The sequence below is a fragment of the Phasianus colchicus genome, chromosome 6, assembly GCF_987193195.1.
Source record: "Phasianus colchicus chromosome 6, bPhaCol1.hap1.1, whole genome shotgun sequence".
Lineage (NCBI taxonomy): Eukaryota > Metazoa > Chordata > Aves > Galliformes > Phasianidae > Phasianus > Phasianus colchicus.
Window position 1 is genome coordinate 40,429,117 of NC_143441.1, and position 23,614 is coordinate 40,452,730.

The 23,614-nt window shown below is 45.9% G+C and overlaps 1 protein-coding gene across 12 annotated transcripts in view; it reads right to left on the reverse strand.

Moving 5' to 3' along the window:
* PARD3 (par-3 family cell polarity regulator) overlaps positions 1-22,298 on the reverse strand; it is a 429,965-nt gene extending 407,667 nt beyond the window's left edge. For 10 of the 12 annotated variants that reach the window (XM_090143087.1, XM_031616028.2, XM_031616026.2 and 7 more), the window contains exon 1: positions 22,112-22,297. In XM_090143087.1, coding sequence (XP_089999213.1) covers positions 22,112-22,231 — 120 coding nt within the window. In that variant the 5' untranslated portion in view covers positions 22,232-22,297. Of the gene's footprint in view, positions 1-22,111 lie in introns of all 12 variants that reach the window. The other 2 variants (XM_090143090.1, XM_031616031.2) reach the window with 1 other exon arrangement.
* Positions 22,299-23,614: the final 1,316 nt, after the last annotated feature.

Here is a 23,614-nt window from a genome sequence, read left to right on the forward strand (position 1 = left end):
TGGATCTGAGTATTTCATTTCACACAGCTTGTAACTTCAAGGCTCTAAAAGCCTACACGTATCAGAGTAGCAATATTGGCACAGCAAGATCTCTAAAAACCTCCACTTTGTGCAAACATCTGAAATGAATAATTAAAAACCTCAGGGAAGTATTAAACTCGGAATCTTTGGATTTGTCTTGCCTGACCTTTTACACTGATGACATCTGGTCACTCAAGCTTCTGCAGTGCCAAGGCACTCGTTTCTTACATTGGAAATCCAACCCACCATCCAGACCTCTTCACAGGTCACTGCCAACCATAAACCATCACACCTACGCCTGAACTCTGTTCATCTGTACCCATGTGCTCTTTTGTTCTTGACTGCTAGTTCCCTACATCCAGATTTAGTGTTTCATAGCAATTGCCATTTGTGCTACTGTGTATTTGTTCATGCTACCAAGAGGAAAAATACTGTAAATTCAGATTTGTCACTTCTAGCTCTGCACTCCCATTTGAAGAAACTACAGAAACAAGATCTCACAGCTGTAAAGCATCTTTTTTAAGGACACGAGCAGCTGCAAGTTCAAAACCCCAAGCTGTCAGCATTGTGTAAGCAGCTTCAGAGTCAATGGTAACAACACTGGATGGGAATGTCAGTACTTGCAGGTGTAAGTATCAGCATTCAGCAGGACAGATCAGGACCACAAAGTCAATGGAAAATAAGAAAAAACAGCTAAAGATCACTGAACAGCATGTAACCCCCAGTGCTCTGTGCCCACCAGCGCAGAGGCTCCCTCTGCCAACCCAACAGATGAACATACACTGAAATCCCCTGGGGAAAAGGACTGGGTAAGACCCACTCTGGAAAAGAAAGCAATAATAATAATCCAGTAGTACCCAGAGGGGGAATGGTGAAGGGTTATGATGTGAAGCACATCACCCAGCAAAGCTCCCGGGGAGCAGCACTGTCCTACGACCCTGGGCTGGTGCAGCCACTGGGCACAAAAAGAAAAAAAAAAAAAAAAAAGCTTGAAGAAAGGATTTTCTGATCACCAGATTAGCACTCAACAGAAACCTGTGTTTATCTTCCCAGCTTTGTAACTTCAAAACAGTCCAGCTCCAGCAATTAGAACTTTGTTTCAATGGTAAATGACTTGTTTGGAAATTGATAGGTTCACTGCCCTGAAACAATCCTCAGCACTTTGCTGTGTGATGGCAAGGGACAGATACTGTAACAATAGGTATTACCAAAATATGAATTTGAGAATAACAGCAGTGGTACAGAAAGTGCTGTGTCTGTCAAACCTGAACTGAAAACATCTTATTTCAAAACTGCAAATGAACATTTCCTCTCACAAAACTTGTGAATTCAGCACATGGTGACAACTTGTCTCTGTGTGATGGCATTTATGCCAAGATATTACAGATATAATGAAAGATTTCATTCTTAAACACTTATAAAGAACTGTAATAGGTTTTACTACCAAATTTACCAATACTGCCAAGCCATTAGTTTCCATTTTACACTGCAAGTAACAGCCTGCAACATTACAGACCTGCATCTGTGTGTAACATGTAGTCTGCAGGTTGGGACTAACTGACACTGACTGCACCATGAGGGTATTCCACTAAGAACAGCTTTATTTTTGAAACTGCATTATATAAATTGCAAAACAATTCCGTTTGTTTCCCCCAACACACCGTGGAACAACTCCCTACTTGCAAGCACAACTCTTCTCTTCTTGTACCTTTTAATTAGAGTTACAAAATGTTTACGTTAGAAGGAACAATTGCCACGATTTCTTTTCAAGCTGCTTCCAGATCTGCTGCAACATGCCTATGTATCTGATTGACACCATTTTCACTACACAGAGGTGGTTATACAACTCTGGTGCTTCTCTCATACTTTTTTCCAGGGCTCTCAGTATTTATTCATTGCATTTCACATGTAACAGTAAGGCATATGTAAAACGAATCACCTCCATCCCATTGTCATTTAGCTACCTGGTTTCAAAGCAGTGGAAAGAACAGCCATGCAGATTACTTGAAACACACATCAGGAAAGTGTATTTTATTGAAACACATGATTTAAAATCATTTCCACAACCCTACACAACAAAGTTCAGTGTTACTGTTTACGCAACTTAAAAGCAGTGAAGAAATGAAAAAAATTAGATGCTAAATATGAACACGTTCTTATGCTCCTTTTTAAGTTTATGCCATAACCTCTTGGGTTTGAAGAGTTTATTTGAGCTTTTACAGGTGAAAAAAAACACATCGTTTATATATGTGTGTGTACACAATTTTTCAAAACATTGATTTTAGTGCAGGGCCTTAACAAAAAAAAAAAAAAAAAAAAAAGGAGGCAGCCTTGAAATTATCTGTCCCTCATACTAAAAACTGGAGTAAATACCACTGTGGGGAGGAGCAGAGGAGTCCCCATCCCTTCTTGCAAGAAAGGACAAAGCAGCATTTCTCAACAGCATTCAGCTCCATGGAACTGAGTACTCCCCAGAGCACAGAGCTCTGTCTTCTGCACTGAGTTAAGCAGTACCATCTTGTACAGACACTACCCAGCTCTTGCAGCAACACACACGATATAAGCATTTCGTTCAAAGTAAAAAAAAAAAAAAAAAAAAAAAGTAAATGGCCACACAGAGATCATCAGCAGAAGTTATTGGAGGGGTTGGGTTGTTTTTTTTTTTTTTATCTTACTTTTTTTTCCATGCATGTGCTTACTAGATCACATAACAGTGTAAACAGAGACCTGTTACAAGAGGATGCAATGGATAGGATCCACTGAAGTAGACCCAGACACCTGACAGCATGTATGTGCATGCTGAAGGAAGGCTGTGCAGCTGCAGCCAGCTCCCAGATTGTAAAAATCAGCTATTATATATGGCTGCTTAGGATAAGGTGAATCACACCTTACAACCATGTGTTTCTATACATCGACTCTGAAGGGAGCCTGTGGTACCCAGATCACCTGTAGACACCAAACAACTAGATTTGTACTTATGCTTGTTCCTGTCAAAGTTGACTGGTGTGATGGAGGCGAGGATAACATTATCTCAGCATGAAGATATCAGTTCTCAATGTCAGTGGGATGACAATGATGTCAAGGAGAGCTTTGTGCACTGGATAGTAACAGCGTTGAAAGTAAGAAAGTGCTACAAAGTACCTGAAGCTGTCCAAGAGGAACTGACAATCACACAGATACTCTCTTAAACTGGGTATTAATTACTACTTGAAATCAGCACTTGGAATACAAAACAAGACTAAAGATGCTGGCGATGACAACTTATACATACTGTATACCTTGTAGGAGCAAACTCTATATGGTTCAATACTGACACATATGAGACCTTGCACCACAATATTCAACACCTCTCTTCTCTCAAGAGGCAATGCTATTGTCCTTCCTTCTCCTGAACACCTTTGTACACACTTCCACCTCAGAATGAGTGGTTTTAGCTCAGGGTACTCTCACAGCACATGGCTGCTGCTCCAACACAGCCCTGTCATGCTCAGAGCCCACAGGTGCACGCACTTCTCCAGCCAGTGCTGCCTGACTCATTTCCAGAGTATGGTGTGAGCTGATGTGGTATTTGATTTATTGTTGGCTTCCTAGTGCAAAGATACACCTTTAATGAGCAAGCAGCACATTCACCCAGAGCAATGACACAGGGTTTGGTTTCTTTCGCAATGATTCACATTTTGTACTGTGCGAGTTCACATCTAATGCATGTTCTGATTTTACCAAATAAAAACAAGGTATTAACACATCACAAGATAGTACAGAGTTTTATGATTATTATTATGAAGATTATTAAAACATATTGGCTTTTGGGGGATGAGTGTTAATTTTGTGAAATAGCAACACAAGTTGGAATCTGGATGGTTTCCAACAAGAAAAACATAAGATGTTCCATATCTAAAAGAACATTTTCCTTAAAGTCTTCAGAGCCATGTTTATTGCCACAAATGGACAGATTTTAACAAAGACAATTTATTTTTTGGAGGGTAAAGAAAGTAACTGTAAAGAACAAGAGATGCCAGTACTTGATTACAATCAAATCTCTCAAAGCTCAATCTATTATACTATTGCTACAGCATTTCTGTGCAGCAAATGAGTCAGGGCAACCTCTAGTGCATCTCAGAAAGCTTCCAGGCAACACCATTTACAATGTATGCATCTAGTGACACTGTTAGTACTGAAGGAAACCTGTCATCATGCAAGGCTACTCCAACTGAGTACTTCAGAACTCAGTGCCCATGCTCCTACATCTAAAATATATGATAAGTAAACGTGCTAAAGTAACCATCACATAGACTCTTGAACATATGGAATTATGAAACCTATGATTTCTTAGATCTCTCACCCTGAACTCAAGGCCAGCTGGCTCTCGTCCCTCTCCCACTTGCTTAAGAGGTGTATATTGCTAAAGCAGTCAGTGTTGCACATTTATAAGAGCCTGGAGACACCAGTGCTTGTGAATACTAGAAAAACGCTTCATTTCTTGTGTGAAAGCAGATTGCCAAACACCATAAAACAGTGCTCAGATTTCCTGTTTTTTTCTTTTACCCTTACAAAGAGCTGAATCATTGAATCCATTCATTGCTGAAGAGGTTTCTCTTGAAGAGTTTTAACACTTGTAGACACAAAGCCACAAAGGCAGAGACACTGCAGAAATCAAAGCTTCACTCAGAGCTATAATGATAAGCATGAATAGCAATTTAGCAGAACTGCAGAAAATAAAATTTACAAGAAAAAATCCTTTTTTCAGTGACATTACCACAGTCACTGATGCCCATGACATCAAATAACCAAAAAAAGATAAAACAGTAACTAAAATCTGCCTCAATAGGGTCTTAGTATGCACGTGTGAGAAGGAGATATTAATTTAATTATCTCTTTTTAACAAGCCCATAAGAGTTAAAACCTTGAATGAAAATTAAGCAGTCTCCTAAGTAACTCCTCAAAATGAACGTAACCTGACTCTGAGAAGTATTCATTGAATTCCTTAATTATGGACTCTGTTCCTGTAACTGAAATCCAATGAAATTCAATCCTGTGATTATCCCAAACCCAAATGCGGAGTGAGACTTGACCTGTAGAAAAGCTGTGGCAAGGTCAGACATAGTCTCTTGTCCCTTTGCCCTTTCTCTCTTCATTTTTTCACACTGATGGTACTTGGTACAATTTATCCAGAGTAGGAAGGACAAATTCCATCACAGAGCCTATGAGTATCCACAGGCATGATGGAATTTAATTCATGGGGACCTGCAGTGCAACCCGAGTAGCCCAAGCAGAACCTGCTCCTGAAGCCGAAAGACCCACCGAGCCAGCTTCAACACAGGGCCCCAGACAAGGCTGAGAACTGCAGCTCAGCATTCAGACTGGAAGTACAGCACACACTCCCAATAAAATCACTCATCACGGCATTCAGAAATGTGTCAGTTTCAGCAGAAGCCTGCCAAACCACTGCAGAGCCCAGAGAACCCAGGCCACTCAGAGGGGCCGTCACTCACAGAACTGCCACAGCACAGGGACACTGCAGGGCCTCGCGGAAGGACAGTGAACACAGTCAGCCTCATTAAGAATCAGATCCTCTCTGGCCTTGGAAGTTCTGACAGCAAATTCACCTCTCCTTCCATAGGTAGTGCAGTCATTCAAGCAAGTGGCACCCATGATGCTCATCACATCCAAAGAGCATGCTTACAGGCACAGACAGTCTGCTTGACCGCTGAGAAAAAATGCTTCCTTCTGTCTCTCCTTCACACCCCTATCCACAGATGCCTTTTCCATACCAGTAATCCCTTCTGACCAGCACCACAATAGTACTGGCCCTTCTGGCCAGGAGCTGAGCCCCCAGGCTTGAGGCCAGCCCTCCTCACAGAGGACCCTTCACAGCAACATCATGACATGATACAAATCCAACTGCGGAGCTGCTGCTGTTGCCTGAAGAAACTGCAGATCACACAGTGCTTAATGCACATCTTCAGGAGTCTAAATGCAGAACTTGACAAATAGCATTGCTGGCAGGTCCCCATGTCCGGACAGGAAGTCTGCTGGATTTCAGGGCTGTTCCATCCAGTTCCTACCTAAATGTGGCTCTGGTCACACCACAGCAGCAGACACTTTCCTGTAGGGGACAGGTCCCGCATATCTTATGACTTGGAAGAGTTTTGTATTTAATAATTGTAGCACTCTCAATGCTACACACAGCAGAAGCCAAGTTGAGATTTTCTTTTTCAGATGTTCTACCTTTCGGATTTTATATGTAAATTACAAATTCCAGACACGTATCAGACTGCTTTCTCAATTCATTCACACAGCATGAACTGCAGGATGTTTGAAAACATTTTATGCTTTGCACTTCCAGATGAGATACAGAGAAAAAATGCAAATTGGCTCTTTAAAAACAAGGAAGGCAGATAAGGCATTTCAATGGCCAATATGGTTGGGATGGCTCCCATTTATGTTCTGCACACAATCCTTCTGAATGCTAACAAACAAGTCTGTGCTCTGGGCAAGGGTAATAAAAAGGAAAGGTGCTGTAAAAAGAATAGTTTGAACGGTGTGCCCTCAACTGATAAAGAAAGAAGCAAATAGAACAATTGTACGGAAATGTGCTTGGCGAAAGCAAACAGTCTATTCTTGTTAGCTCTACAACTACAATCTATTAAAAAGAGGAAAAAGAGAGGAGAAAAACTAAGAACATTTCCCTTTCCAGCTGAAAACAGAAGATTAAAAAAGGGAGTGTCTTTCAGCTGCTGATCCTCAGATTATACTGCTTTCTCTTCAGAGGAGCTTCAGTTGTCTCATGTAGTCATGTTTGAGCAGCCTGTAAATCAGTGAACATACCCAATTTTTCTGCTTTTGTACTTCAATGAAAAGAGCATCATTGTACATGAGAAACTATTATTTACTTATGTTTTAAACTGAATTATTTCCTCTTCTTCATCGTGATGTTCTGTTGGTGTGTTTTGTTTTTTTTCTAACTAATACTGAGATCTATACCCAGTCTGTTTGGCTATAAGCTCCCCCAAGGCACTTTGTCTGCTACGGACAAACTGCTGAATGTACATTTTTTTAACATTATTAAAAGTGATTAAATGAAAGTTTCACTAGCTGTTAAAAAGCACACACATGAGTTTAAGTTTATTTAATGTTTTACAAACCCAAGTATATCCTGGGCTAGAATAGGCACAGAAACATCCTTTCAAAGCATTACCAGAAGAGTCTCTGTTTGGAAACCTACCCACTTGTTAACTGCAGGCAGCAGAACAAGCAGAAATGACGTGACATCCAAGCTATCAGAATCCTACCACCACATAGTCATTTATCACTATGCACAGCACTTCTGATGCATTCACTAAAATTCAACTTTCTGTTGCAAATTCTGTTTCAGTAGCAGTTGCAGCAAACCTCGTGACAGTCCTACTGACAGGTAAAAAAGCTGTCTGTCTGTATCCTCCCCAGATGGCCAGTTCATGCACGTGAGGACAGTGCAGCACGTAAGTGCATGACAGCATCTGGACAGAACGTGCACTGTTGCCATCACTCTTGAACACAGCCACCCCTTCTGTTTTGTTCTTGCATGCCTTCAGGAACAGCTCATGTAAGCAGGGTGTGAGATTAATAGAACAATACAGAATTTCTTGACTACTGCCCTGCTTTAGCAAACAGCCTCATTTTAACACAGAGAGGAAAAAAAAAAAAAGGCCCAAGACAGTTCAAGACAGCCTAAAAACATATAAGTAATGTGGCAGGACACAGCAGATGAAGCAGCGACCACAACTGATATGCTGTGATTTCCTTTCATAGTGTCTCTATGCACTCAGTAACACACGAGAAACAGGAAACCCTCTAAAACAGAGCCTGTGGAGTGCATATTGTGCCTACAAGGGAAGGGGACGCTGCCATATAACAATCAGTTGCCAGAAACAGAAAGAACATCAGAAAAAAAGAAGAGCCTATAAACTAGGAAAACAATTAATTTTGATGAAAAAGCCGATAATAGCAATGTCATCACACAGGTGAGAAACAGCTCTGTTTCCAAAGGCAGAAAAAGTTGAGGAGAGAGCAGAAAGTAAAACGGCAGCACTGCGAGCTTCAGGAGTTGTTGAACCTCAGTACAAGCAGACAATATGTTCTCAGGGACTTTCTAATGAAAAGCATGTTTGGAATAATGGGGATGTGCTACAACAAGAAAGAGACACATAATGATGCATGCAAATCATTAGAGATATTTGTTAACAGGATTCACTGAAATCTCTCAAGTTACCCAGTTTCAAGAAATCACTTTTCATTGTATGCCCTCCTGCCAGGTAATTGTGTATTTGTCAAAGGCACGGAGTCACTCAGAAACAAAGCGATGGGGCAGAAGATGAACAATGGCTCATCTGAAATTATTCAGTAAATGTTTTCATTGCACAGTCCTCCAGCTGCATCTTTCCAAAATGCTGGAGATAACGTGGCTACATCAGCTGCTAGCAGAACCTGAAGTCTTCATCAACAGCGTAATATTGAGCTGCAGTTGTGCGGTGGCATGTTTTTAAAACACAAAAGAATTATCTGATGGTTATTAAACTCAAACCAGTCATTTTAAAAGCTGTTTTAGGGTGACATAATAATCTGTAATATCTCAATTTTCAGGGCTTAGAATTTTTATTATTTAATACTTGCTACAGCAAACACAGCTCTGCATGTTTCCTTCTCCTTAATATAAAGATCCTAATATGACATTATAATCATGAAAACTTAGATCAACAAAGAGAAAACTTGCTTTCTTCTGCACTGCATGCAGAAGGGATTAAAAAGTTGTGCTAGACTGAGCTTCTTTTCAGTCAGCATCAGTAGCACAGTAGTCCACAAGCAAAGCCAAGACCGTGGCAATTAACCCCATCAATCTGCAAGGAACATGCATGCACGCAGACAGTTCTTGCTCCCAGGCCTTGCCTTTTGACCTGGCACCTTTTCTCACCAGCATTGGCTGAACATTACAGTGCTTACCGACTACTTACTTGCAACACTTCAAAACTGAAAGAAAATTACAGCACTTTAATAAGAAAAAACAGAAAGTTTCACAAGCACAGATCTATATTCTCCCTTATCTAAGCTTCTCGTATTTAAGCCCAATACATCACTGTTATGTCTCTTTATGGCTTCTGTGTGGCACCAAGTTTAAAATAAAATTTAAAAAAATCAAAATCACTATTCATGAATCCATTTAGCTAGCTAGCTATTAAAGGAAAACATAAGCCTTTGCTCTGCTTTCTTTCTAAGTTACAACCTTTTCAACAAGTATGCAATATTGGAGTCAATATCCTCACTACTCAGCATGGATTACTGTACAGAAGTTTCAACCACAGTAACTCACACTGTGAGAGAGATCTCATACAAATTGGGACCTGCGAAATGAATTACACAAGAAACAGTAATTATTCAAGCAGCTGAGCAGGCAGAGTGCACTTTCCTAGCAGGAAGATACTTTCTTTCCAGCAGCCAATTACCACAAGACACCCGCTTCTCAGCCTGGCAAAGCCTGGCATGTCTTTTCACAGGAAGGCTAACCTCCAGAAGAGCAGCAGGATTAAGTACCACATCCTTACTAGAGGGGAAAGATAGAGCTGCGGCTGGGAATCAGCACGTCAGCGTGTTATTTCCAGCCCGATGCTGGTCTGCCTGTGTGGTCCCAAACTCAGCAACCTCCTGTGCCTCGTTTCCCCCATTTGCTCTGTGCGTTAATTACGTACCTGCCAAATGCTACAACATTTGCTCACTGATTTGCTTTTTGACAGGAGAAGCTGGTGAAGCACACAAGGAAATTGCCAAATTAAGAGGAGAAAGCATTGGAGGGAAAGAAGGATACCTATTCTCTTTTCAGAGTGCTCTCAGAATCGTGCAGGCTCATGCTCCCATGGCTGTCCCTGCCATGCAGGACCAGTGGACGCTCCCAGTGGCACAGTAACACATCAGCAGTTACCATCAAGCACACTGCCACGTGCAGCACATGATGCATTTTCCCCATTGCTGCTGGGTTGCAGACAGAGGCAGGGCCTCATCCCCCAGGTTACAAATGGCCAAACACTGCCAGAGCCACACAGGGCAGCAGGCAAGTTAGCTGTACCTGCAGCATAGAAACCACAGCATACTCCATTTCAAACAGGATGACACTGAGAGCCCAGCACTGCATAGACACATGGGTGAGCACACTGCTGAAGCTCACATACTAGTGCATTACTACCCAAAGTACCAGACTGCAGCCTTCTGGGTTACAGTGAACTGTCGTAGCTGATAGGTGCATCATGGTTCTGCTGCCGCACCAACAGTTCAGCAAAGTACTTCTCACTATCCTAAGAGAGGGCAAAGATGCAGAAAAAATCCCCATGTGGATGTTGTAGAAGTGCCCACTTCCTATGACTCTCTCAGCGACTGTGGATCTGGGACAGTGTTGATAGAAAGGACCCAGCCCTGCTCTACACAGCAGGGCACTGACAGAGCCATCTCCCTTCCCAGCTCGCAGCCTGGTGGAGAAAAACTATCAAGGAATTTACAACATCTTCACCACAGGATTCAACTGTCTCCTCTGAATTGAGACACTGCAGTGCTTTTTTCTTAAATCCTAACCACAGCGTTTATAGCCTCCATCATGCATTTCTACATCTTTCCATCCCTGAGGTTTCTTCATACATGGACATTTACCAAAATGGAATGATTTTGACCAAAAAAAACCCACCTATCTATCGTTAGTTTCCTATGACCTATTAGTAAAGTTGCACTAAACTCCGCCAAAGACACCCTGCTTTCAGAGTTGCAGACAAATGAGACTTAACTCTGAGTCAGGACTAAAAACATTTGGTGCTCACCAACAGTTCATACAACCCACATGCATGACCTTACCTCATAGTAAGAAATCAAGGCAACCTGCAGCAGTTCATCCCATACCAAAGGAAAGTTCTAACACCCTGGAGGCTCTCACAGCAGATGCTGCACAGCAGTTCTCCAGGCAGTAACAGAGCTGGCCTTGGTCTTGTAAAAGCAAGCACATCTCCTCAACAAGGGAGCATAGATGAAGCTCAAAAAACTGAAGCCCACAGTAGCAACCAGGATGAAGGGGTAGGTAAAGAAGCAAAAAGAAAAGGTCTCCATCCTTTTAAGCAATTGAACTTCAAGTGGATTTTGTTAACTGAGTTCCAAAGGAGTCCCAAAGGGGCAAGTTCTGTGATGAAACACAGCCACAAAAATTACTTGAGAAGTGATATGAAACATCAGCTAAACACAATCATCGGTCGAGTCACTTAAGAAATAACAAAACATCTGGATCTGGAGTTTTAATTAACAGAGTTCTCCTACACTGAGCATAATGTACATTAAAATCAATGCTTTAAAAACAAACAAACAAAAAATGTATTCACGTCACATTTTAGTTGAACATTCATTCTGATACTGATAAGGTTTCTCCCTTCCATATGTAGCAGTGCTGCCCAAGCAGCAGAGCCAACAGGGTGTGTTTATAAGGAGTCAGGGAAAGACTCCCCTGCTTTGCTTTCACATCTCATATTGGGTTTTAAGAGGGAGGGTGATGGGAGCTTTGAAGTTCAAATAGGTAGAAGAAATGCTGTCATTCGAGGTCAGGTTTTGATTCTAAATTCCCTCAGCTTCCATGGGACAGATGTAAACCCATGTCATTTGACTGCCCTAGGTACCAATCTTCACCACGTCCTCCCTCCCACACACACTGTAATTCATATACCAAATTGCTGCACACTGAAATTTCAACATTATGAAGGAGGGAAAGAAAAAAGTACACGTTTCTGCTGTCATCATTGGAAGGGAGCTTCTCAGAAACCTTGACTCTGCCCTCATCAAGCCCCTGGTCCGCATCCCCAGAACACCCACAGCCCAGCTTCATCCGTAGCAGAGGAGGAGGTGAGCAGCAAGAGGCTGACTGCTGCTGGTCAGAAATGCTGAGAGGGGCATGAGTTGGGAGTGCAGGGCAGAGACCCCCCCATTTATTGGATTGAGGTACAGCTGGCACATCTGAAGCTATGTGGTCTTTACTGTGAGTCTGCTTTCAGACCAGAGCATCAGGTGAAATAAAAGCTGCAAGATGGCGTTAATAATAAACTGCTCGATCTCAGAGCTCTGCTTCCTATCTCAGCATTTAGCTTATACTGCAAAATAACACAAAACAAGGGAGCTATTACACTCTGCACTCTGCTTCAGAAAAGAACTTTAGGAAAGCAAGTGACAGAAAAGTTCTGGATTAAATATGGGATGCATCTAAATCATAATTCATATATGAAAAACATTTTTTTTTTTAAATTTCATTATGACATACAACCTTAATCTCCAAAAGTGATCAAGAAAAATTGTGTATTTATTGCATCTTAGAATGGATCCCTATTCACAGGGCCTTTGGCATTCAGAAACCTTTGGCAACAAAGTCTTTCAGGAGGTAACAAAACGCACACAGAAGCAGAAGCACCATATGAAAGCACCCAGAGCTGGAGCAGGCTTCATCCCTACCACTGTCCAATCACAGACATAACACATGGGCTAAGAAAGAAAGCAGGCCACCCATACAGCATACACATTACAAAAACAGCTATTGTGATTTTTCAGATCCAAAATATTCTAATAACGTTAGACACATTAAACAAAGAAAACATATGTTTCTATTTACCTTGTTCAACAATGAGACCAAGCAAGTACCGAATTCAGAAGTCAGAGCAATTCAGAACAAAGAGGAGCACTTCCTACAAACTGCACTCCAGCACAGCAGCTGGCCACGGTAAACATGGAACTATGGATCTCGTTCTAAAAGCCAGAGGAGCAGCATCCATGCACAAGCAGTTACGCTCCCACCTTGAGGGCATGCCCTGAATGGGGACTCCCAGGGCCCCTCAGAAGACCCCATGCATCAGTGCTCTGCCCAAGCCCTTCCCCTACCCTAGGCCCAGCATTGCTCCCAGCAGTCACTGGCCAGCAGGACACCACAAAGAGCAAATTTCATCTCAGTCTGAAACACATGATTGTCAAAAAATGTTTCAAAAGGAGATTTACAACACAGTTCCCTTCAGCAGCTTGTTTAGACTTATCCAAATTCTAAAAGGTAAACAGCAGTCGGTCCAAGCTAATTGCTGCATATTCAAATATCAAAAGAATACTTAGCACAAATTAACTTTTCATATAAGGTAGCTCTGCTTTGCTGCTGCTGCTGCCATCCTGCAGCCAAGGAATAAAGCCCACAGTTGTATCACCCCAGCAAGCAGGGCCGGAGATGGGTCATGCTGGATTCCCCCAGCAGCTGCAGGACACCCAGGCTCCCAGCTTGGCACGGATCTGTGGTGATATGACACAAGAACAGGGTCATCAGGATGAACTTCAAACATCCATTCTCATAAAGGGGAGATTTGCAAGACACTGATTACAATAACACTTCACACATTGACATCTGGTTTCAGTTTACCAAAGCGTTATTCTTGGTGTGATTGCGAGGTGCAGGGTGAGACAGCTCCCTGGCCTCCTACAACCACGAGTTAAACACCCTTTGCTACTTACAGGGCACAACATTTTCTCCTTAGACCCAGCTAAGCCTAATTTAACAGTTAATTAAAGCTAAAGGTGCTTGAAGTTACAATTTAAATGCCTTTTAAACCAACATTTCAGCTGTTACAGCAACAAAACTTCCAGGCTGGTCACCTCAGAGACACTCCAAAACTCCTATGAGTAATTTTTCCGTATGTTATAAACTGCTGCTCTGCTCAGACAGTTTCTGAGGACAAGAACAAAGCATCCTTCCCCGTGCCACACACGACAGGGTGCATCTCTGTGAGTTTCTCATAGGTAGGACATTGCTTCTGACATTTAATAGGGAAGAAAAGCGTGATGTGCCCTTTGCCTAGGGGAAGGCAGAGTAACTCAAGAACTTTGGAAGCACATGCAAAAAAGATGGGGTAAATTGAAACTCCTTGTCATTTGGTAAGCGTGGCTAAATTTCTTCAGACGAATGAGAACACCCAAGTGGGTGCACACAAAAGCATGCAGACACTCCCAACCATTCTATCTCCCTTTGAAACCTTTTGTATCCACATAACTTTTATTCTCCTATTAGTAATTCAACAGGAATACCAGCACATTGCAAATAGCCCTCCAACTCCCTGGTTAGCAAGGGCATGCATACTCGGAACAAATTCCTATCAACGTGGGCACTTGAAAAGAAAACCACTAATGACACAGCAGCTCACTTCTACTGCAAAGGTCCAGAATCTCCATATAAGCAGCCAGCTAAGCTGAGGGAATGGGGAAAGCATAGCTACAATTTGGATGTTGCTTTTCCAAAACAGTGTCTACTTTTGCTGCCAAGTCAGAGATTCACTACTTTCAGGACACCTATTACCCAAAAAGGGCAGCTTCCTGTAATAAATTCCCCAGGTTTCTTTTTAAAATGAAGCCTTCTGAATGACAGCCATAGAGTCACATTGAGGACATATATTTCATCCTCTTCCTAAATTGAGTGCTCACCTCTGGGGCAAAGAGATAACTACATTCTTCCTACCTTCAGCTCTTCTCATTTGTCAGTATGCAATTTATCATCTTGCCCCCTTGCAAATTCCTATTTCCCTCATGTGAAAGAAATGGTACAAGGAGCTGCATCCATTTGTCACAACCATGGAGGTTTTTCCTTTGGCTTCCAGGGCCACCCCGAGTCTTTTTCCCCTCACCTTCAGAAGTCCACTATTCTCCCTGCAGTCCTTTCCCTTCTGCCAGCCCTGCTACCATTACCAAGAAATCCCAATGATCCAGACTTGATGACATGGGAGGCCAAGCAAGACAAGCAGCCCAGCACAAAGCCTTGCAGATGGGGCTGGCTGGCATCTTTTGGCACCACAACACACAGCCTGTGCTCCAACACATTCAGCCTTGATGAAATTCCCCGTTCATTGAAAATCCCGAGACACAGCACAGCATCCATTCTGCCTTAATTCAATGAAATCAGTGCCCTCTGCTCCTCACCAACACAGGTGCTTTTGCTGATGCAAGTGCCTGGTAAGCCCTTATCTGCACAGCATTTTTTGGAGCAGCAAGGTCAGCACTGAATTCAATTTGGAAGATTCTCTGTATTGACATTTCCCAAGCTAAGCATGCTTGGGAAATTTTCTTCTACCACAGAGAACCTCAGGGGGCTGGCACTGTGCCTCCAGCCAGGTACAAGGAACGCTCCTGTGCACATTTCCAGCAGGTCCACATGCAAATACAGCAAATGGAGCCTAGACTAAGAGCTTTCAGTCAGGATTCATTCCTCGTTTTGTTTGGGACTTGGTGATGGGAGGAGCTGTTGACCCCATTGAAGGTGGAGAGGCCTTGCAGAGAGATCTAGAAAAATTAGAGAGCTGAATATCCACCAACGACATGAAGTTTAACAAGAGCAAGTGTCAGATTCTGCACCTGGGAAGAAGCAACCCTGGCTCTGGTGGTCTTTGGCCACATCAACATATGAACATATGTCAGCAGCATGTCTAGGCAGCCAGGGAGGCCATTCGTATCCTGGGGAGCATCAAGCACAGCATTACCAGCTGGTTGAGGGAACAGCATGGGGCTGCAACAGGGCAGGGTCAGGCTGGGCATCGGGAAAAGGATCTTCACCAGAGGCTGGGGGTGGCACTGGCTCCACAGGAAAGTACTCATAGCCCCAAGCTGCTGAGTTCAAGAAGCATATGGACAGTGCTCTCAAACATACCAACATACCATCTGATTTTCGGGTGGTGCATTAAAAAGAGCATGGCCAGCAGGTCGAGGGAGGTGATCCTCCCCCTCTACTCTGCCCTGGTAAGGCCTCATCTGGAGTACTGTGTCCAGTTCTGGGCTCCCCAGTACAAAAAAGACAGGGATCTCTTGGAAAGAGTCCAGCGGAGGGCCACAGAGATGGTGAAGGGCCTGGAGCATCTCCTCAATGAAGAAAGGCTAAGTGAACTGGGTCTGTTTTAGCCTGGAGAAAAGACGACTGAGAGGGGACCTGATCCAAGTCCATAAATATCTGAGGTGTGGGGGCAGAGTGGCGAGGCCAGACTGTTTTCAGCAGTGTGCGGAGACAGGACAAGGGGAAACGGGCAGAAACTGGAGCATAGGAAGTTCCGCACCAATGTGCGCAAGAACTTCTTTACGGTGAGGGTGACAGAGTGCTGGAACAGGGAGGTCTCCTTCTCTGGAGATATTCAAGACCCACCTGGACACCTACTTGTGCGACTTGGTGTAGGGAACCTGCTTTGGCAGGGGGGTTGGACTCAATGATTTCTGAAGGTCCCTTCCAACCCCTAGACTCTGTGATTTGTGGAGCCAGGAGTTGGGCTCAATGATCCTTATGGGTGCCTTCAAACTAGGGATATTCTACGATTCTATGATCCGTATCACCAGTACAATCAGAAACTCAAGTGGAACATAAATCACCCTCATAGACCTAGTAATTGAGGTTTTTTGTTTTGTGTTTTTTAAGAGTAAATGCAACAAAATAATTATTAAAAGCACTTCTGATTTAACAAATAGCTGGAACCAATTTGTGAAAATAACTAAAGCTACCAACTGGAAACAATGTTATACTTCAAGATGGTCACAAACAAAATGAATATGATTATCTTAATAACAAAAACACCCTAATGATCACCGATCATTTAAAACTACTTTTTCCTGAATTCAGAATCTGACTCATCTCCCTTTCACCAGCACTACTGGTCTTCCTGACAATCAGTGTGGACATCTGTGCTGCCAGCTCCAAGCATTCTTTTTCCCTTCTCATTTTTAAGCAGCATCACTGCATTATGGAACTTCCCTCAGAGGCAGTTTGGCTTCTTGGATTTTTTCATCTGTGTTCCAGGACCAGATTTGCTGAGCACTACAGTAAAATGACCTCAAAGAAACAAGAAAAATATATACTGTATATTAAAAAGAAAAGAAAAAAAATAGAGCACAGATGCTCTAATGTATCTTGCAGAATTTTTAATACTTTTTTTTTCCTCCACTTTTTATTTTCTTACTGCTCACAAAACATTTCTGAGTGAGAACATCTGTGCCATACTCTGGATTTATGTCCGAAGAATTCCACTTTATTTTCAATATACATAAGCATCGGTTCGGCATTGTTGCATGTTTTATCCATTCAGTTTCTATTTGGATGAAGAGGTTTGTTTTCCTTTGAAGAACCAGGAAATTGTTTTAAAGCTACATGAGCCGTATTCTATCTGACCAATATCAGTAATGTTTCTCCCCCGTTTACCCCATCTTATTTTGCCAGACTGAATGTGCCACAACCAAAAGATGTCGTAGCCTGATCCAACTGAGAAAGTGCTACTTCCAACAGTGCTTTTATAGCCCTGCTAAAACATCTGCAACTGTCATAACTGCAGCTGAAGTGCGAAGAGCTATGGGAGTCAGATGGTTTCCATTGGTCGAGGCTATTGCCTGAGACAAGGAAGGCTGGCAGTTCCTCAACCCCAAATTGCAGGCTGGAGCCACTCACGGACCACGCTGAGTGCTTTCACAGACCTCCACAGTTCCATCCTCAGTGCTGCAGCTGAGCTCAGCACCCAGCAGTGAGTTGACTGCAAGCTCCTCTTCCACAAAGTGCACTGTGCTGCTGCCATCAGTAAGTAATGGCTAAATATTGACAAACCATGCAATACTATCTTAAAACAATGCTGCAGCCCATCCAGCTAAGATATGTATTGCTCACATAAGCAAAACAAGGTAGCACTACACATGCCCCCACTAACACTACCTGCAGAGCTGAAAGATTCACGTGCCACCCAGCTCTCATGCTCGACACAGCTAGAGGAAAGCAGAGCTATAAAGAGAGAACTGGGGAAAAGGAAGTTTTCTACAACAAATGAGGGAATTTCATCACCATACGCCAGCTGTAGACTTGCATTTCCAGCAATACCTCCCAAACCTGCAGAATCCTGCAGCAGCTTTCCGAAGGGGAATGGGCTGTGACATATCTCAGCAGAGACAAATTGAAAATAAAACCTCCTTTATGCTACTTATGCTGTCACTGTCCATGAGCATCTTCACTGTGACTGCAAGGAGTATCCCAAAAGCACCCTAAGAGAAACAGCTGCGCCTGTGACAAAATCCAGCAGCCAATCTTGTGCAGAGAATGCTAACAGCCATACAAAGCACACACACAGTCAGGGGATTTTCATGCTGACACACTCCTGTGCTAGCTAGCACTGGGAAAAAAAAAAAAAAAAAAAAAAGACAAATTAAGAACAACAACAACAAAAAAAGTGCAGCACACATTCCCTATGAACACAACCTCCCCCCTCATGCTCCTCTGCTAATGGATTTCACATCTAGGAGCAAGCCAGGGCTTCAGGCTCTGGCTGGCACCTGACACAGTTACCTCTTCTTGCAGCAGTGAGGGGTTCTGAGTCCTGGTCTGATATCAGCAGCTGCCTTCAAATGCTACCAGGGAACAGATTAGAATTATTTCTAACAAATATTAAGTTTCTGTGGGTTTAAAATTAACGATCCAAGCATTATTCCATACCATATTGCAATCCCTCCAACATTTAATTTCCCATAACGTTCTAGTGAGGGAGAGGGGAAAGGACTCTCCTAAAATGCTGTGGGTTCAGGAGGAGCTTCTGTTCATTTCCTTATTTTTCCACAGAAAAATCAGAATTACGTGCAGTCTACCAACACCAAAACAAGCTTATGGCACATGGGACAGCAGGATCTACAGCCATGAAGAGCCCTAACAGCTCCTGTGGAGACAGAGTGTGAGGTCAAACAATTCTGTAAATGTATGAAACTACCGATTCCTCACTGGTGTTTACTGCACTCGTTTATATTGCACAGACACCACGATAAAGCAGGAAAAAAAAAAAAAAAAAGATTAAAAAACACAACACCTACCCATTGTCTAAGCTTGTCTGCTGACATTTGCAAGAAAGACAAGATGAAAAGTAGAACAATTTGGTATCTCAAAAAAATTACCACAGTAGAAAGTTACCAATAAATAAATATAAGAATCAAACAGAAACATCAGAAACACTTCTGACTGCAGTATGATTAAACCAAAGCTAGAGGATACACATTTAATTCTTTTTTATAAAAAGTTGATTGATACATCCAACTTCACACTATTTTAATGGACATTTTCCACATTTTCACATTAGGTCATAAGCCATCACTTGTTTAAAACATTTCAAACCATATGCCCAACAGCCCATTCCCTGGCTGAGCACCCATTTTCTTTTTCCATCAGTGTTAACACAACTCAGGCTGGTTGACCTCCCCTCTCCCCAAAGACCCCCATAGCTCCTCTCCAGCACCATTCAATCACCAAATGAACTGCCCAGGAACCACGACCAGAATGGCACCAATGTGGAACCCACCAAGCCCTGAGCTCCTCTCATGCTGGCCACCACGTGAACAAACCGAGCGCATGGAATGCTTGCTGCAGAAGCTGTGTCACACAGCACCTCCAAGAACCCTGGACAGGTGGACTTCTCAAACATCTCTCAATGCACTTCATCTTTCTCTGCAAACAAAACTTGAAGGGAAATGGATCACATTTCAGACACAGAGCTCCCTTTGGAACAAAGGCAAGGGATCACAGAGATTTCCTGGACACAGAGAACTCCACACGCAGCCCACCATGTTAGGAAGTCATTCCGCACATAAAGATTTAGTACCAACAGCTGTGTTAATCCACGCTGAACTTCTTTGAGGTGTATGAACCCCAACCACAGACAGCAGCATCCACAAGAGACTGCAGCAGTATGTTGTCAGCCATGTGCTTTTTAATGTTTCATAAAGAGGAGAACCTCACTACGATCTCCATTACCTGCATATGTACTCTCCTCATTCCGAGCACATGGCCTCAGTTAACAGAGTTCAGAAAGCTTGGCCAAGGCCAGCAGCAGCTCCAGCCCTCTCCCATCAGCACAGCCACACTGAGCATCATGGGCAGGATGAGGAACGCTGCTTTCCAGTCAGCATGAAAACTGTACGTTTCATTAAACTATTCTGAGTGCTGTTCCATCACAATGGCATTTTCCACAGCAGCACAAAAGTGGTTCAGCAGATCTCGCTGTCAGCGTGGGGCCCATCATCACACACACACCTTCACCTCTCAGTGAAGGAATCGCTTTGTCTCCTCTCCATCTTAGTCCAGAGGGGAGGGTTGCTCTCTGGCTACAGTAACACTACATTAGCACTATGCCAGCACTGAAAGCAACCATGTAACTGCTGGAAAGAGACAGTAACCCACGAAGCCCTGCCCCTGGAACCATACATTTACAATGTTATCCATGCGCTCAGGGGAGGCTCTAGGATCCATCCCGAGCAGCACTGAGGAAAAGCTTTGCTGAGGTCAGGTTAAACACAAAGTGTGACACTGACTGCAAAAAGCACCCGCAGAGAAGCCCGTGGACGGTGCTGCTAGGTTTTCAACCACATTATTTCCATATAATAGAAACAATCTCAGTAATTATGGCTACTCCAGCCCATACCCGTGGCACACGGCGTAACCGCTGTATAACTGCTAATACCTGCAGCACTGTGCCATGTATACCAGGACAGGGACCTGGGGGGGCCAGGCTGTGACTATCTGCAAATCTCAGGCATCACAATACTTGATATTTACAAATGTAGCACTGTAACACTGAAGAACGAATTCTGCAAATTCTGCTTCTCACACAAATGGCCCAACTAAACCCCCAGGGCTCCCACAGGACATACTTAGGGCCACTACACTGTACCCATAGAACATAGGCACACACAGAGCCTGCAGCATGCAACCAGTGACCTGGCGGCCCCATCTCAGGCAGTCCCTCACTCTTTTCCTAGCCAGAATCGCAATTGCTGCAGGAGGACAAACAAAAGTGTAGCGAGTGTTTCCTGCTTTTATTCTTCCGAACCAGAACCCTCAAAAGCAGAGGGAGGTGATGAGAACCCCGTGCCCCCCCTTCGTGCGGCACCCAGAGCTCCCTCTGAGAACACCAATCTCAGACAGCTCCCGGGGGTCCTTCACACCCACCGCTTGTGCCTGCAGAGCTCTCCTAGCGGAGCTTCAGCTTCAGAGCTTTCAGGTCGGCGTTTGCCAACATAAAACTCCCAGATCTGGAGGAGTGAGGACTGTCTGAGTGGCTCAGAAAAGCTGAACGCAGTGCTTCAGCGAATCGGGGAGAAGGAAGGGGAAGGGATGGCACTTCAGCTTCGAGAGAGCGACTTTGGTATTGTCCCAGCCAAGGGCTGATTAAGAACTTTGAAGCAACAAGAAGAAAGTCCAAGAAAAAGAATGGAGAGACGCAAAAGAGCGGCTCCCAACAAATCTGTGGCAGGGAAACCGAGCGTGTAACCGCCACACACCCACTGCCGTGATTTCAACATGGGGCTGAGGGAGGCCGGCACGAGCAGCGTTCGAGCTCGGCCCCGCCGCAGGCCAGGCTCGGGGCTCCCGCACCCCGCGGCCGCCTCCCGCTCCCGGGACTCCCGCGCACCGCCGGAGCCGCGCAGAGGCCGCGCGATGCGGCCGGGCCGCCGCGGGGCCCCACCGGAGCCTGGGCCGGAACGGGGCCGGGGGGCTCGGCCCGGGGGCGTCCCTGCGGCGGGGTCCCCCCGCACCGCCTCCCCGCCGGGCCTGGAGGGCCGGGAAGCCTGAGGCTGGATTTCCAGCGGCTCTCGCCTCGGCCCCGCCGCCCGCCCCGGGGCACCGCCGGCCCCCGCGTCCCTCCCCGGCCGGGCCGGGCCGAGCCTCCCGCCTCGCCTCGCGGCAACGGCGCTCCCGGGGACGGCCGCCCCGCCGCCGGGCACCGGCGAACAAAGGGCCGAGGCCCGCCAGGCGCCCGCGGGGAGCCGCGCCGGAGCCGCGCTCTCCGCCCGCCGCCGAGGGACCGCCGCCGAGAGGCCGGCCGAGGGGCCGCCGCCGCCCCCCCCCCGCGCTCCCCGCGGCCGCTCCGAGCACGGATCCGAGGGGTTGGGGCCGCCGCCGTCCGGCCCGGGGCCCCGCGGTCGCCGCCGCCGCCCTGAGCGGGGCAGCCCGGACTTTCCCCTCGCTCCCCTCCCCGCTCCGGGAAGCGCCATATTGATCCCGGGCGCCGCTCCCCGCGCCCCTCACCTTGGCGATCGCCTTCTTGTACCGGGTCACCGCTTGCTGGATGAGGCTGAAAACTTTCATGTTGCCGTCCCCGCAGGGCACGACCACCCGCGTCCTCCCGAAGCACACGGTGACTTTCATCCTGCGCGGCCGGGGGGCTCCCGCGTCCCTCCGGCCCCGCGCAGCCTTCCTCCTCCTCCTCCTCCTCCTCCTCCTCCGCCTCTCCGCCCTCCGCCACGGCCGCCCCCCGGCGGGGCGCGGCGCTCAGCCCTCGGCCGCCGCCGCCGCCGGACCGCCGCTGCGGGCGCCCCGCTGCTGGAGTTCGGGCAGGGGACCGGGCTACGGGTAGCAGCAGCAGGGCAGGACGAGGGCCGCTCGCTGCCTGGCTGGGGGAGCGCGGCAGGCCGGGCCGCTCACATGCCGCGGAGCTGCCCGCTGCCTGCGGCCACCTGCTCGGCGCCTGCCCCGGCGCGCAGCGGCGACGGGCGGGGCGCGGCGCTGCCTCCCCGCTCCGGAGGCGCGGGGCATTGCAGCGGGGCGGGCGCAGCCGGACGGCCCCGCGGGGCGCCCCACGCAGCCGAGGCGCGGCGCGGCGCTGGCACCCGACGGCGGTGGGGTTGGTCCCGAGTGCGGCGGGCCGCTCGCTGCCCCGTGCCGGCCGCCGCGGTGCCGGAGCCCTGGCGGCGCCGCGAACCCTGCAGGAGCTGTGCGCCCGACACCAGTTGGTCCGCCGAGAGGAGGAACGGGCGCAGCCGGCTGTTCTTCCCAGAGCATTGCCTGCTGCTCTTCTGTCGCTAATCTGAGGGATAAAACCAAGGCGCTAAACCACAGAAAGCCTGGAAACAGAATCTTTACGCTTTCCTACCCGACTTTTGTGGAGAGCCAGGTGGCCTTCATGGCCCTTTGTGTTTCTTTTAGCACGACAGAGCTGGCACAGAGCCACAGGAGAAAACGAACGCATCATCAGGCTGATTCTAACAGACCTGGGACTGTTCAGTCTGGAGAAGGCTTCAGGGAGACCCCATAGCGGCCTTCCAGTATCTACAGAGAGGCTGTAAGAAAGAAGGGAACACCCTTTTTAGCAGGGTCTGTTCGGACAGGACAAGGGGAAATGGTTTCAAGCAAAAAGAGGGGAGATTTAGATTGGATTTAAATAAGGGTTTTTTTTTACAATAAAGGTGGTGAGGTGCTGGCACAGGTTGCCCAGATTGGTGGTGGATGCCCCATCCCTGCAGACACTCAAGATCAGACTGGATGGGACTCTGAGCACCTGATGGACCTGTAGGTGTCCCTGTCCGGCGCAAGGGGGTTGAACCTGATGGCCTTTAAGAATCTCTTCCAACTCAATTCTATGATCAGTACAGGAGCATCAATGAAAGCACTGAGCAGTTTACTCCCCAGAGCCACCAGATGTCAAAAGATTTTGCAAATATCACTCGCATTTTTCCGTGGATTTCACTGAAAACTGTGGAGTTGCACAGTTCACTGAGCATTCACTGTGGCCCGACAGAATGCTTCTTTTGG